Raw genomic sequence first — 15,571 nt, 5'->3', positions numbered from 1 at the left:
ATGCACCTATTAAAACAGCCAAAATCTGGAACGACAACATCAAATGCTAGTGAGGATGTGGAGCAACAAGAACTCTCATTCATTGCTTGTGGGTATAGGAAATGGCACCGTTTAGCAGTTTCTTACAAAACTAAAACAGACTGTTACCATATTATCCAGCAATGGCACTCCTCGGTATTTACCCAAAGGAGTTAAATACACATCCACACTAAAACCTGCATACAGATATTTATAGAAGCTTTGTTCATAATGGCCAAAACTTAGAATCAACCAAGATATCTTTCAGTAGGTGAATGGATAAATAAATTGTGGTACATCCAGACAATGGAATATTATTTGGCACTAAAATGAAATGAGCTATTAAGCCATGAAAAGACGTGGAGGAACCATAAATGCATATTACTAAGTGAAAGAAGTCAATCTGAAAAGTCTACATATGGTAAGATTTCAACAATATGACATTCTGGAAAGACAAAACTATGAAGACGGTAAAAAGATCAGTAATTGCCAAGAGTGAGAGGGGGTAGGGGGGCTGAGGGATGAACAGGTGGAACACAGATTTTTATGGCAGTGAAACTACTCTCTATGATACTGTAACGATGACTACATGTCATTATACAGTTGTCCAAACCCACAGACTATACAAAACCAAGACTGAACCATAATGTAAACTATGAACACTGGGTGACAATGATGTGTCAATGTAGGTATATCACTTGAAACAAATGTACCACTCTGGGAGGGGGGGGCAGGAGGATGCTGATCTTGGTGGAGGCTACGCATGTGTGTGGTAGGAGGTATATGGGAAATCTCTGTACCTTCCTCTCAACTTTGCTATGAACCTAAAACTGCTCTTGAAAAAAAAGCCTTTAAAATAAATAAGAAAACCTTTTGCACGGCTAGGAAAAAAACAACAGTCTTTTTCTTCCCAGTTTTATTGAGATATAACTGACATACAGCACTGTGTAAGTTCAAGATGTAAGGCATAATGACTTACATGTATTGTGAAATGATTACCACAATAAGTTCAGTTAACATCCATCATCTCATATAGATAGAAAAAAACCTTTTTAATGTTTTTTTCCTTGTGTTGAGAACTCACAGGATTTACTCTCTTAACAACTTTCAAATATACTATACAGGATTGCTAACTATAGTCATCATTTTGATATTACATCCCCAGCACTTATTTATCTTACAACTGGAAGTTTGTATCTTCTGACCATCTTCATCCAAGTCTCCAACCCGCTACCCCCTGCCTCCGGTAACCACAAATCTGGTCTCTTTCTATGAGTTTTATTGTTTTTGTTTTGTTTTTTAAGATTCCACATCTAAGTGAGATCCTATGGTATTTGTCCTTCTGTGTCTGACTTACTTCATTTAGCATAATGCCCTCAAGGTCCATCCATGTTGTGGCAAATGGCAGGATTTCCCTCCTTTTTCATATGAATAAAATTCCATTGTGTGTATATATGTATACACACACACACATCCCCCACAACTTCTTTATCCATTGATCTGGTGATAGACACTTTGGTTGTTTCCATGTCTTGGCCACTGTAAATGCTGTTGGTATGAATATGAGGGTGCAGATATCTCTTTGACATAGTGTTTTGTTTCCTTTGGATCTATTCCCAGAAGTGGAGTTGCTGGATCATATGGTAGTTCTATTTTTCATTTCTTGAAAAACCTCCATGCTGTTTTCCATAGAGGCTGTACTAATTTACAATCCCACCAACAGTGGACAAGGGTTCTCCTTTCTCCACATCCTCACCAGCATTTGGTATCTCTTGTCTTTTTGATGATAGCATTCCAAGAGGCCTGAAGTGATATCTCATTGTAGTTTTCATTTGCATTTCCCTGAGGATTAGTGATGCTGAGTACCTTTTCATGTACCTGTCGGCCATTTGTATGTCTTCTCTGTAAAAATGTCTAGTCAGACTAGACTACTGGTGATAAACACAATGCAGTCTATACAGAAACTGATATAAAATAATGTACATCTGATTTACACAACGTTATAAGCCAATATAAGACCTCAATAAAATAATTCTTTTAAAAAGTCTCTTCAGGTCCTTTGTCCATTTTTTAACTGGATTTTTTATTTGCTATTGAGTTGTATGAGTTCTTTATGTATTCAGGGTATTAACCCCTTATCAGATAAATGGTTTGCAAATATTTAATAAAGTCTTTAACATATTTTTTTAACATAAAGAAAACATAAGGATATACACTACAAATAGGATTTCAAACTCTGTTACCCCAGCCTGAAAAGCTGACTGGTACTCTCCCGCTGTTATAAAAATGATAGAAATGAACAATCAATAAAACAAAAAAAGTAAAGTTATAATACAAAGGACCACTAAGACCAAAGGATTTCTTTTATCACAAGAAGCACAAGACATTAAGAAAAAAACAACAAATGACATTAAAAATTCTGTTCATAAAACTATTTCATTCATTTAAAAAATAAGACATGATAATTTCATAAGATATATGTTCAATCCATGTAATTCAACCAGGGTTTACTAGGAAGAGTATTTAAAGAAACCCAACATTCCTACAGAAAAACAAAAGGGGCAGAAGATACGAAGGAGCAATTAAGAAAAGAGGAAATGCACAAAAAACTCCCCAAAAACATAAAAAGAAACTCATAAGGTTTTTTAGTTTACTCATAAATCCCAAGCACACAGAATAGAGATTAACTCTAGGTTGGTACTCGATATTCTCTGGATGTTGAATGAACAACGAATAATTTTTTTAAATGCAGCAATAAAGATACTCAACCTCACTATAAACCAGAGTATTATAAATTCAAAGCACCATCTGATAACTCCATTAGACTGGCAAAAACTAAAACACCAGACATTATCGAGTGAGTGATGATGTGTATAAACAGGAAAACTTAAAAAATGCTAGTGGAACCACTCGAGAGATCTAATTGGCAATACCTAGGTGAAGCTGAAATTGCACATGACCCAATAATTCCACTGCTAAGGGATACACTGGATCAGGTGTCAGCAAAGTATGGCCCAACCATCTGACCCGTGGCCTGTTTTTTTATAAGGCCCATGAGCTAAGAATGGCTTTTACATTTTTAAATCATTGGGGAAAAGAACCAAAAAAAGAATAACGTTTCATGACACAAGAAAATTATATGAAATTCAAATTTCAGTGTCCCGAAAGGTTTACTGGCACACAGCCGCACTCATTTGCTTATGTATTATCTATGACTACCTACTTGCTAAAATGGCCATGTTGAATACTTGTGGCAGAGACTGGTTGGACTGCAAGTCTAAGATATTTACTTTCTGACCCTTTATAGAAAAAGTTGGCTAATCTCTGCCCTAGAGAAACAAACACACACACACACACACACACACACACACACACACACGTGCACAAGGAAACGTATTTTTTAAAAAGTTCATAGTAACAATATGAGACATACAAAGATACTCACAGTAGCAATGTATGTAACGAAGTTGGATACAACCTAAATTTCCATAAACAGGAGTGGATAAACAAACTGTAGTATATTCATACTACGAAATACTAAATGACAATGAAAATGAAAGCACTACGGCTACTCTTACGAACAGTAATCTCTCAAACAATGCTATGAGAATGAAAAGCAAGTTGCAGAAGAACATATACACTATGACACGATTTACAAAATATTCTAAAACATGCAAAACAATTTATATGCACACACACATACAGTTCAGAACTACATAAATAAAGAGTAAAGTACAAAGAAATACATGGGAATAGTAATTACCAAATTAAGGACAGTGGTAACCCCTGGAGAAAAGGTAGGAGGATGCAAAAAGAAAAGGGTTCACCTCAACTTCAACTGTATTGGTAATGTTTTCTTTAGACTAGGAAGTAGTACATGAGTTTTTGCTGTATTACTCTTTATATTTCACACAGATGTGAAATATTTCCTAGTAATTTTCAAAAGTATCATTGACAAGGTTTTACTATAACAAAGAATAGGATAAAATTTTTTAAAAGGATCATTGAAGACAGAAGTTTAATTTCTGCAACTTAGAAATATAAAAAGTAGTAAAAGAAAACATAGAATTAAATGCAAAGTCAGGAAATATCAATAAAGCAATTTTAGGGGCTGGCTCCGTGGCTGAGTGGTTAAGTTTGTGCGCTCCGCTGCGGCGGCCCAGGGTTCGGATCCTGGGCGCGGACACGGCACTGCTCGTCAGGCCACAGTGAGGCGGCGTCCCACATCCCACAACTAGAAGGACGTGCAACTAAGACATACAACTGTGTACGGGGGGGAGGGGGTGGGGAGATAAAAGCAGAAAAAAAAAAGATTGGCAACAGTTGTTAGCCCAGGTGCCAATCTAAAAGAAAAAAATAAAAATAAAAAAAAATAAAGCAATTTTAAGCAGCTCTATAGTGCTACGGCCTGTCTTTCTCAAGCCCTCTTTCTCAAGAACCTGTCAAGATTCTCCAAAGGCTGACTCTTGGAGCCCTGAGCCACCACGTGACAAGTCTGAGTACTCTGCAGCAGATACCATGTGAAGAGGTCTTTAGACTACACAGAAAAGGAAGGGTCCAACTATCCACACCTGCCAGAGCCAGACATCTGAATGAAGCCATCTTTGAACCTCCAGACCAGCCAAGCCATCACCTAATAACTCCTGCAGATGCTACAGGTAGCATAAAAATTACCCAGCTAACGTGATTTTCTCAAATTCCTAATCTTTGACCTTTGGTACAAAAGACAGACCATTACACTGTCCACTACCACCTCAAGATGAAGTGTGAATATACGACATTCTTGGGAGTAAAATTAAATTAGACTTTTGGGGCCAGCCCCATGGCCGAATGGTTAAGTTCGCACGTTCCGCTTTGGTGGCCCAGGGTTTCGCCAGTTCGGATCCTGGGTGCAGACATGGCACCACTCATCAGGCCATGCTGAGGCGGTGTCCCACATAGCACAACCAGAAGGACCTACAGCTAGAATATACAACTATGTACTGGGGGGCTTTGCAGAGAAGAAGGAGGAAAAAAAAAAAAGAAGATTGGCAACAGATGTTAGCTCAGGTGCCAATCTTTAAAAAAAAAAAGAGACTTTTCTGTGAGCCACCAAAACCACAACATTCTTTGCCTCAGGATCCAGCTATTGCTCAGTGCTCTCTCAATATGTCTACTTCTTCATTCCATTCAGTCAGTTTCTGCGGACGCTTGGCAGCATGCCAGCATACGGTTAGTTCTCTCCAAGGCCATTATCAGGCAGCAGCCTGGTGCTGTTGGTGTTGCTGGAAGCTCCTGTCTGATATGGAACAGAAGCATCAAGTGGTGGCACCTCATCCCAAGGTAACACAGTCAGTTCTATCTTTACATAGAATACACAACCGCTAAAAACACAGTCATCTCAAGCTGATGCACATGAAGTTCCAAGGCTAGAAAAATAAACAGCTCAGAAATGGTTGCAAGAGACAAGTGGCTCTAAATGTTCCTTCTGCTCCAAGGAAAGGCCAGAGGACCATCAAGGTGGCAGGGGAATTCAGTATTCAGTGAGATGGACCAAGGAAACACTTTAACCCTGAAAGCACAAAAGCGTAATTCAACACGGAGAAAACTGACAGTTTCATAAAGACAAAGGAGACTCAGGAGTTGATACTCAAACTTGTGAAGGATATGCTGGTGAAGATTCTCAGACTTAACTGCTATTAAGACAAAACTAAACCATTGGTAATATTGCCTGTGATGATGATAGAGAACGGAGACCAACCTGGATTGAAGAAAGAATATTAAGTGCCAAAACATGTGGAATCCCACTGCATCCAAACCATGGCCAGAGGAGTTACAGAGGCAGAGAAGATACTGGTTTCTATGGAGGCAGAGTCAACAGAGGTCATAGCAGTGAAGAGAGAATGTCTTCTCATGTCTCCACGACTCAGTGACAGATTCATACACAGGAGGTTGTGTGGCACAAAGTTTGCAGATTTTTGAATATAGGAAACACAAGAAGGTTACTACATGGTCTACAAACAAGCCTCAGGGAATTTCTAGCTCTTCGTGTCCTGAAAAATGGCTTCAGTCTTTGCAAAAGAGGAACAGTGATTTACTCTACAGTGGACACCAGCTGTTGGTTTTTTCTCCCTGCTCTATTTGAAAGATTGTAATGAAGTTAAACTGGGAGAAAAAAACCTTCCATATTTAAAACCAAGCATGAAATGTATGTGGAATAGCAAAAAAATCTCCAAAAGCAAGATGAGAATATGGCTTGTTGTCTTACTACTCAAGCTTGCAGTTTCAGACGGACTCAAGGTACTTGTTGTTAACTTTGGGACAAGGCAGAGCATCTAAACACCCCAGTTTGCCTTGGACTGTCCCAATTTCAGCACTGAAAGTCTATATCCTCAGGAGACAAGAGGTTCTAATTTTTGGTGATGGATGCAGAAGGTTCCAGGAAGTACAAAACCCTAAGGTAGCGAAAAAGCAGGGGCTAAAAGCAACATCATTTTTAGTGTCAAATGTATAATGCAGATTATCTACCTTCTGTTCTATCTTTGTTTTTCAGCTGATGTTGGCAACTATAATTTGCAGTTCACAATGGAGCATGACCCACTGCTGCATCGCTCCAAGTAATGCGACTTAAGTATACAACTTAACTGGGTTCTAATTGTGATCATTAACAGTCTGTCTTTGACTCTGTAGATTAACTGTTGTGTTTTGCATCGAGATAGTGTTAATTTTTAATATTGTAAATAGCGTAATCATGTTTTCTAAGAGTTTAGGTAATGAAGTGAGAAAACTACAGTAACTTCTCCAGCATGACCCAGATATTAACAAATGAAAGAAAAAAGGAAGGAAAAGTTTCTAACATTCTTCCTCTTTCCTTCTCACCTATGCTTGCCTGGTTTCAGAAATTCCTGAATCAGTCTTTGATCAAAGAAAAGTCAAACCAATCACTGTTTATGTTGCTATTTATATCTTTGAAATAAATTACAAATTGTGTGGCCTACTTTGTTCTTTCGTTAGCTTCCTACACTGTCCAGAAACTAGAAACTTTTGGATTTCATAACTGTCACTTTCAAGTTTAAGAAATACTATGACTTCGTTGAAAGAATTAAACAAACACACAGGTAGGTATGGGAGAGGACAGCTGTGTAACTTAAAGACAGCTGCAAATTCTTCGCCACTCTTCCTACTGAATGGTGGGGTCTACCTTCCCTCCCCTTGAATCTGGGCTGGCTCTGTGACCTTTTGGCCAATAGAACACGGCAGAAGTGACACTGCGTAACTTCTGAAGTTGGTCCTTAAGAGATCTGCGGCTGCTGCTTTTGCCCTATTAAGAATGCTGCTTCAAGGGTATAAAATCAATTTGCATAAATCAGTAGCATTTCTATACTCCAGTAATGAACCAACAGAAAAAGAACTCAAGAATACAATACCATTCACAATCGCAACAAAAAGAATAAAATACCTTGGGGTAAATTTAACTAAGGAAGTGAAGGACCTATATAATGAAAATTACAAGGCCTTTCTGAGAGAACTGGTTGACGACATAAGGAGATGGAAAGACATTCCATGTACATGGATTGGAAGAATAAACATAGTTAAAATGTCCATTCTACCTAAAGCAATCTACAGATTCAACGCCATCCCAATCAGAATCCCAACGACATTCTTTACAGAATTAGAACAAAGAATCCTAAAATTCATATGGGGCAACAAAAGACCTCGAATTGCTAAAGCAATCCTGACAAAAAACAACAAAACGGGAGGCATCACAATCCCTGACTTCAAAACATACTACAAAGCTACAGTAACCAAAACAGCATGGTACTGGTACAAAAACAGGTGCACAGATCAATGGAACAGAATTGAAAGCCCAGAAATAAAACCACATATCTATGGACAGCTTATCTTTGACAAAGGAGCTGAGGGCATACAATGGAGAAAAGAAAGTCTTTTCAACAAATGGTGCTGGGAAAACTGGAAAGCCACATGTAAAAGAATGAAAATTGACCATTCTTTTTCACCATTCACCAAAATAAACTCAAAATGGATTAAAGACCTAAAGGTGAGACCTGAAACCATAAGGCTTCTGGAAGAAAACGTAGGCAGTACACTCTTTGACATCAGTATTAAAAGGATCTTTTCAGACACCATGCCTTCTCAGAGAAGGGAAACAATAGAAAGAATAAACAAATGGGACTTCATCAGATTGAAGAGCTTCTTCAAGGCAAATGAAAACAGGATTGAAACAAAAAAACCACCCACTAACTGGGAAAAAATATTTGCAAGTCATATATCTGACAAGGGCTTAATATCCTTAATATATAAAGAACTCTCGCAACTCAACAACAAAACATCAAACAACCCAATCAAAAAATGGGCTGGAGACATGAACAGACATTTCTCCAAAGAAGATATACTGATGGCCAATAGGCACATGAAAAGATGCTCATCATCGCTGATCATCAAGGAAATGCAAATCAAAACTACACTAAGATATCACCTTACACCCGTTAGAATGACAAAAATATCTAAAACTAATAGCAACAAATGTTGGAGAGGTTGTGGAGAAAAAGGAACCCTCATACACTGCTGGTGGGAATGCAAACTGGTGCAGCCACTATGGAAAACAGTATGGAGATTCCTCAAAAAATTAAAAACAGAACTACCATACGATCCAGCCATCCCACTACTGGGTATTTATCCAAAGAGCCTGAAGTCAGCAATCCCAAAAGTCCTGTGCACCCCAATGTTTATTGCAGCACTGTTTACAATAGCCAAGACGTGGAAGCAACCTAAGTGCCCATCAACAGATGAACGGATAAAGAAGATGTGGTACGTATATACAATGGAATACTACTCAGCTGCAAAACAGAACAAAATCATTCCATTTGCAATAACATGGATGGACCTTGAGAGAATTATGTTAAGTGAAATAAGCCAGCGAGAGAAAGATAATCTGTGTATGACTCCACTCATATGAGGAATTTAAAACTATGGACCAAGAACAGTTTAGTGGATACCAGGGGAAAGGTGGGGTGGGGGGTGGGCACAAAGGGTGAAGTGGTACACCTACAACATGACTGACAAACATTAATGTACAATTGAAATTTCACAAGATTGTAACCTATCAATAACTCAATAAAAAAAAAAAGAATGCTGCTTCATCAGTAAATGATAAATCCCTATTATTTTTCCTTCTCCAGTCCAGACCTCCTTCCCAAAAGGAAAGTAGGTAAGAGGAAGAATGGGCAAACAAAGGGATAAAGACGGGAGAGGAGGAGGAAAGAAGAAAGGACACGCTGAAAGAGGGGGAGGCTAAAGTCAGGTTCCCAGCTCCAGCTCTGACTTCCCCACTAACTTGCTCGAGGTCATACAACCCCTCTATACTTCTGGATTTCCTCAAACACTCAACAGATTTGTAACGGCAACAGGACCAATCAACTTATGGAGGTCTAGATTTATGAAATGCATAATTTCATTCTCTCTTTCCTCTCTCAGTACACCAATCAACCTAGAATATCAATGATTAGCTAATATGTAGAAAAAGAAAGGTAGTAAATGAAAGAAAAACAGAACTAGAATTCAAATAAAAGGCAAGATGAAAGAGCAGGAAAGCAAGAAAAGTATGTTCTTTTTCTCTTCTCTACCTAAGAAAATAAATATAATAATAACAATTAACTCATACTTCTGAGAATTTAATACAAATTAATACATTTAATCTTCATGGCAACCTTATGAGGTAACTACAACTATCCTTATTTTAAGGATACGAAAAAAGAAAGAGGTTAAGTAATCCACCCAAGACCACACGGCTAGCAGCTAGTAGAGTTAGATGTTGAACCCCGGCATTCTGGTTTCTCAGTTCATGCTCTTAACACATTTCTAATGAAAATGACTTCCACTCCAGGTGAGATTTTACTCTACCATTCCATGTGAATACACAAAATCAAGCGGTAAGTAGAATTTATTAATTCAACTTGGATGAAATCAGGAAATAAATTTACCTAAGGAAGGAATAACAGCATGATGTCGTTTCTAAAAGTAGTGCACTCTAAAGAAAACGGAGCAGGCAGAAATGAAGAACTTCGTGGCGTGTTCCCCTAGGCAGGCCGAAACTAAAGACCTTGCTCAAATTCACGGAATACCAACCACTTAGGAGAAAATGCTTTAGTTCAAGAGGTACTGCAAAGTATTTACTGTCTCCAGTAAAAGTGACACACTGATTGGGCTCTGAACTGCATTTATACATAAGATAAAAGTGTGGCTAAGGGGAAATGGGAAACACTTGTCATCTGGAGACATGTGCAATTTTGCTGGTATAGAGAACAACACTGCAACAGCTTAGCATCAGTCTTCAACCTAGTGGACAAAGTCCACAAACGGAGATGCACCCAGAATGAAAAGGAAAACAAAGTAGTAATATATATTTCATATATACATATATGCATATATGAATATATGAAAGAAAAGGCAGAAAAAAATGGGAGAAAATATTGCTGACGCAATTAGTTGGTAGAAGAAATAAGGCAAAGGCTAGATAAAAAGACTAGATATGAGCAAGTGCAGTATAAAAAAGAACAAACAAATGAGAGGAGAAAAGAAGGGGAGAATATCAAAAGAAAGGTTACAAGAACGAGCTAGTTCTCCCCACCTTTGCCCTACACTGCAGTCTCCTAAGTGCTTGCACGGATCACCTTTGCCCCTCTCTAAAGCTTTCTCCATGTGGCAGCCAACGACCTTTCTTGAAACAAATCTGACGATGTTACCTCCAGTCTCATCTTGTACCACTCTCCATGCTAGCATCACACTATCTTCCTTTTAGCTCCCTAAACACACCATGCTCCCTCATTTGTATTTCCTCTGCCTGGAAAGCCCGGTCTCCCCACCTTTCCTCTTCACCTTTCAAACTGTGCTGGTTAGATCACATTCTCACTATTATGAATAATCCCCTTTTGTTGCACTTGACAGTTGTACATTTACCAGTGTGATTATCTGATGACTGACTCTCCTCACTGGACTGGAACCTCCACGGAGAAACCATTTATTCCCACTCATCACTGTGCCTTTCAGCACAGCAACAACAACATCGCGGTTGCTCACTAAATATCTGTTGACTGAATGAACGAACAAAGTGAAACCTGCCAAACCACCTATCACAAGTGGAAAAGGGGTATAAGACAACCTTCAGTGAACAGAAGAGAAAGAAGTCAAAGAGGGCAAAGAAAAAAATTCAATACAAGCTGTGGCCTAATGAAATTCACACAATTTTACTGTGATACTATACAAACAACGTAAAGAAAGTTTAATAGTAGCTGGTAAATCTCCTTTTTCCTAAGGAAGCCAGAAAAGGAAATGGAATCAGCATTTTACTTAGCAGTTATAAGGATGTAAAACAATTTAGAACACAGGTGACAAACACATCTCAAGCTTACTTTGGCCAAAGCAGAGCTATTAACTTACTTCTTGTTGTTCTACCAGTTTACTCCACCTCAGTAAATGGAATTCTACCCGGCAACACCTCAAACCAAAACCCTAGGAGTCATCTTGGATTCCTCCCTTACTCTGATCCTCAAATCCATCAAGAAGTCGTGTAAACTCTACACCCAAACATATCTTCAACCTACCCACTCCTCCTCCCCAAGCTCCACTGCCACCACTCCAATGCAAGCCCTCTATCCAGACTGCTACCACAGTCAGGTCTGCTCAGACCTGACAACCTACTTAAAAAGGCATGCTGCCACACACAGTACACACACACAGCATTCCCTTTTACTGTTTTATTTTTCGTAATAGCCCTCATCACAGGATAAATTTTTCCCAAGTCATGTTCCTGCTTTTCTTCTTGCTATTCTCTACTTCATTCCACAGAGCAGGTAGTGACTTTTTAAAAAGATAAATCATGTCATGACACTCCTTTGCCTCAAACTCTTCAATGACTTCCCACTTCTCTGAATGAAATAAAAGTTCATGACCTTGCAAGACACATCTGCTGCCTCACTTTCATATCACTTTCTCCCTTGCTCGTGACATTTCAGCCATAGCGACCTCCTTTTTGTTTAACAAATGAACCATATATCACCTCTGAAACGTTACAGGCATCATCCTTTCTGCCATACTGAAGTGTCTCATAGACAAGGTGTTACATTAACTCAGGTGTTAGGTTTCCAGTTCTTTCACTGCTCTGTGTATTTCTTCCACAACCTTTATCATACTGTTATCTTATTTATTTCATTAACAGATATGTCCCAGGTGTGAGAAATATGATGATGAAAAGACAAAGTCATTGCTTTCATGGAGCTTATATTTTAAGCTGGAAAACTGAGGACTGAAAAACATGAACACACAAATTTATCATGCGATGAGGGCTATTACAAAAAATAAAACAGTAAAAAGGAATACTGTGGGTTTGTAAGTGTGTGGCAGGAAGACATTTTCAATCAGCTGTCAGGTCTAAGCAGACCCGAATAAAGCAAAGAAAGGAACTATGTGAAAACATGGGGTAAGACTGTTCTAAATGGATTAACTTTTACTTATTTATTAAAAGTCCCTCCCACTAAAATAAAAGCTCTATGAAGACAGGGACTTTATCACATGCACCGCCGCTGTACTCACCTTGCACAGTACCTAGCACAGAGCAGGCTGCTATAAAGATTTGATGAGTAAATGGAAACCTACTTCACTTTTTCAAGAAGTCTACTGGAGAGTAAGGAAGGTATACTATGTAGACATTTAAATATTAAACCCTAAGGGCCTATGGAGAAATATTTTGAAAACATATAAACACAGAAATACAAAATGTTTAACAAGTTATAGTGGAGTATTTTATTATTAAAAGTATAAAGAATCAAACGAATTAAACACAAAAAATACAAGTAGTAAATATGATTCCATTTACTTAGAAAGATTCAGTACAAGAGCGGATGAAAATCAGATAGGAGAAACTGAAGTCTTTGCTTTCCCTTATGCTCATATTCTGAACAAGGTGCCATTCCCTTTCTTCAAAAGAATGCTGAAGGAGACATGGTGACATTCAAATTTATCACACCTGGAGTACATTCACAGACCCTTAAGTTAGAATAAACTAAAAGCAACAGTCTGAAATGCACATCAGTCCTGTATCTGTTGGCTTTATTTATGCTCTTTCTATCCTTCCTATGTTCATGTAGTCAGAACTTAAAGTGAATCAGAAGCCCATAGAAGCCAAAAACTTAACACAGCACAAAAGTATAATCGTATGCAAACTGCACACAAGCATCAGTAAGCCATCTTTTGAGGTTCCAACACCAAAACAAAAAATAACCCACACAGCCCACCTGCGACACAAGCTGCACCGCTCTGAGCCTCTCACAGGTACGTACTCGACACAAAGCAGGATGGAAGCAATATGAAATCAGCCCAGAAAAACTTATGGAGGAAATTAAACTTAAAAACTTAATAAGAAAATGAAGATTTTTTTTTCCCACTTAACCTCTATGAGTCCCTATTCGCTCATTAGACTAATATTGAGTATCTACCGTGTTTCAGGCACCATTCCAGGAGCTGTTAATAAAACCGTAAACAAGGCATACCATTCCCTCAAAACCCTCTCACAGAACCTGTTACCATAGCTAAGTTGTACTTTCTGAATTCAGAAATGTTTCTAATTGGCTATTTTTAAAAAGTATCGCTTATACTGCATATGAAAATCATCTTTGCAAAATTATCCAAAGAGTAGTTAATCCTTTTTAACAATCACAGCACATTAGAAAGACTCATTTCCCAAACATGATATTTGGATACTCAATTACCAGCGCAATCACTGAACCCACAGTCAGATCAAGCCATGTGCACATTAAAGTTCCTGGTCCACACTAGACGAATTTAGCTGTTGGGGGGGGGGGGTGGTCCTTACAGATATGAGCAGAGCCAAAGCTGTCGCCCGTTCCCAGCATCCCCAACGATAACACGGAGCTCTCCGAAGACTGGCTTAGGCCACCTACAGCAAATGTTTAACTTGCCCTCACAAGTGGCTGAAAATGGAACCACCCAAACTTCGTCTACTAGCTTTGGTGACTGTCCCAAAATTGCCATTGAGAATACCGTTCTGTTTTTTCAGATAAATTACTCTATAAAACATTTTAGCAAGATACATTTCGTAAGAATCTGAGACAAGGCCAGGCCCGATCTGAACGCAGGTTGCAAGACGAAGCCAGCAGCTCTGAGAAACAGAAAGACCAGGGGGTGCCCAGCACTCGGGCGACCGCCGCCTCCCCTCCCCGCTCACACCGGCCCCCGGTGGCACCAAGCTCCGCGCCCCGCAACCGCCCGGGAACCCCAAACAAGGCCTCAGCGCCTCCGCTCCTCCACGGGCGCCGCCGCGGCTCGCAAGTGTCAACGCCTCGCGCCCTCCGGGCCCAGCCGCGCCCGCCGCCCCCGCCCCCACCCACCCCCCACCCGGTGCGAAAGCCGAGCGCCCGGGCCGGGGCCCTTCGCCCGCGCCTCCACCCCTCGCTAGGGCGGAAAGAGAGGCACCTTCCAGAAAAGTGATCTCCCCGGCGCTGCCGCCGCTCTTGCCCGCCGCCATCTTCCTCTTCCCACGCCGCCGCCTCCTTAATCCATGGCCCGCTCGGCCGCCGCGCTCGCCGGGAAGAGGGGCCGCGCCGCCCGAGGGCGGCCGCCGCGGGACTGCGGCCCGGGGCCTCGGCGCGGCGGCGGCGGCGCTCCCGCGTCCGGACGCGCCCGCACAAAGCAGGCCGGCGCTGCGGCCCGTGCGCGGGCTGGCGGCGAGGCCCGCGGCCTGGCTTCTCCTCAGGCGCCGCCGAGGGAACGCGAGCGGCGGCGGCGGCGGCGGCGCTTCCCGGGCCCGCTTCCTCTCGGCCCGCGACTCCCCATCCACCGCCCGCCCAGGCCGCCCGAGAAGCTTCCGCGCCGCGCGCCCCCGGAAGAGAGGCTGCAGGAGAGCAGCCCAGCACGCCTCCCTCCGTCCCGGGCCGTAAGATGGCCGCGCCGGGGCGGCAGGTCTCCGCGCGTCCGGCAGCCCGGGCCCTCCGCGCCCTCTGCAGCCGCCGCGGCCGTCCGCGCACCCCGCCCGCGCGAGCGCCTCAGCGCAGGCCTCTGCGGCTGTCCATGTGGCCGGGGTGGGTCTCCTCCGCCCGCGCCTCGCGTCCGCCGCCGCCGCCGCCCGGCCGCCGCCGCTCCTCCCCCACGGGCGCCGGAGCCGCCGCCGCGGCCCGCCCCCGCCCCCAGCGCGCTCCCCTCGGAGCCCGGGCCCGGCCGCCGGCCGCCGAAGCCCGCCGCGGGGTGCCACCCGCGCTCGCGGGGCGCCGGCTCGGCCTGGCCGTGCGGCGGGCCCGGCGCGCCCGGGCGCCATGGGCCGGGGCCCCGCGGCCGAGCGCGTCCAGTCCTCCTGGAGGCCGCCTCGGCGTGCGGAGAGGGCCGCGGGCGAGCGCAGGCGGACGGGATGGCGCGGTCACACGCTAGGAGTGACCGTGGGCTTCACTCATTTTCAAAGAAGCGTTCCCAGTGACGGGCCGCGGAAGATTCCGCAGGAGCCCTCGGAGGAGTGGGAAAGACCCCGTGTCCTCGGCGTGCCTGCGGC

At 42.2% G+C, this 15,571-nt stretch overlaps 1 protein-coding gene and 1 pseudogene across 5 annotated transcripts in view; one reads left to right on the top strand and one right to left on the bottom strand.

Moving 5' to 3' along the window:
* SENP6 (SUMO specific peptidase 6) overlaps window positions 1–15,358 on the bottom strand; it is a 115,965-nt gene extending 100,607 nt beyond the window's left edge. For 2 of the 5 annotated variants that reach the window (XM_044757561.2, XM_044757562.2), the window contains exon 1: window positions 14,506–15,358. In XM_044757561.2, the coding sequence (XP_044613496.2) occupies window positions 14,506–15,343 (838 nt within the window). In that variant the 5' untranslated portion in view covers window positions 15,344–15,358. Of the gene's footprint in view, window positions 1–13,885; window positions 14,400–14,505 lie in introns of those variants that run through there. The other 3 variants (XM_070496670.1, XM_070496669.1, XM_044757563.2) reach the window with 3 other exon arrangements.
* Window positions 4,855–6,069, top strand: LOC139041854 (protein LSM14 homolog A pseudogene; annotated as a pseudogene).
* Window positions 15,359–15,571: the final 213 nt, after the last annotated feature.

This window comes from Equus asinus, chromosome 24 (genome assembly GCF_041296235.1).
Source record: "Equus asinus isolate D_3611 breed Donkey chromosome 24, EquAss-T2T_v2, whole genome shotgun sequence".
Classification (NCBI taxonomy): domain Eukaryota; kingdom Metazoa; phylum Chordata; class Mammalia; order Perissodactyla; family Equidae; genus Equus; species Equus asinus.
Note: the sequence above shows the minus strand (reverse complement) of the source record. Positions and strands in the feature narration are given on the sequence as shown.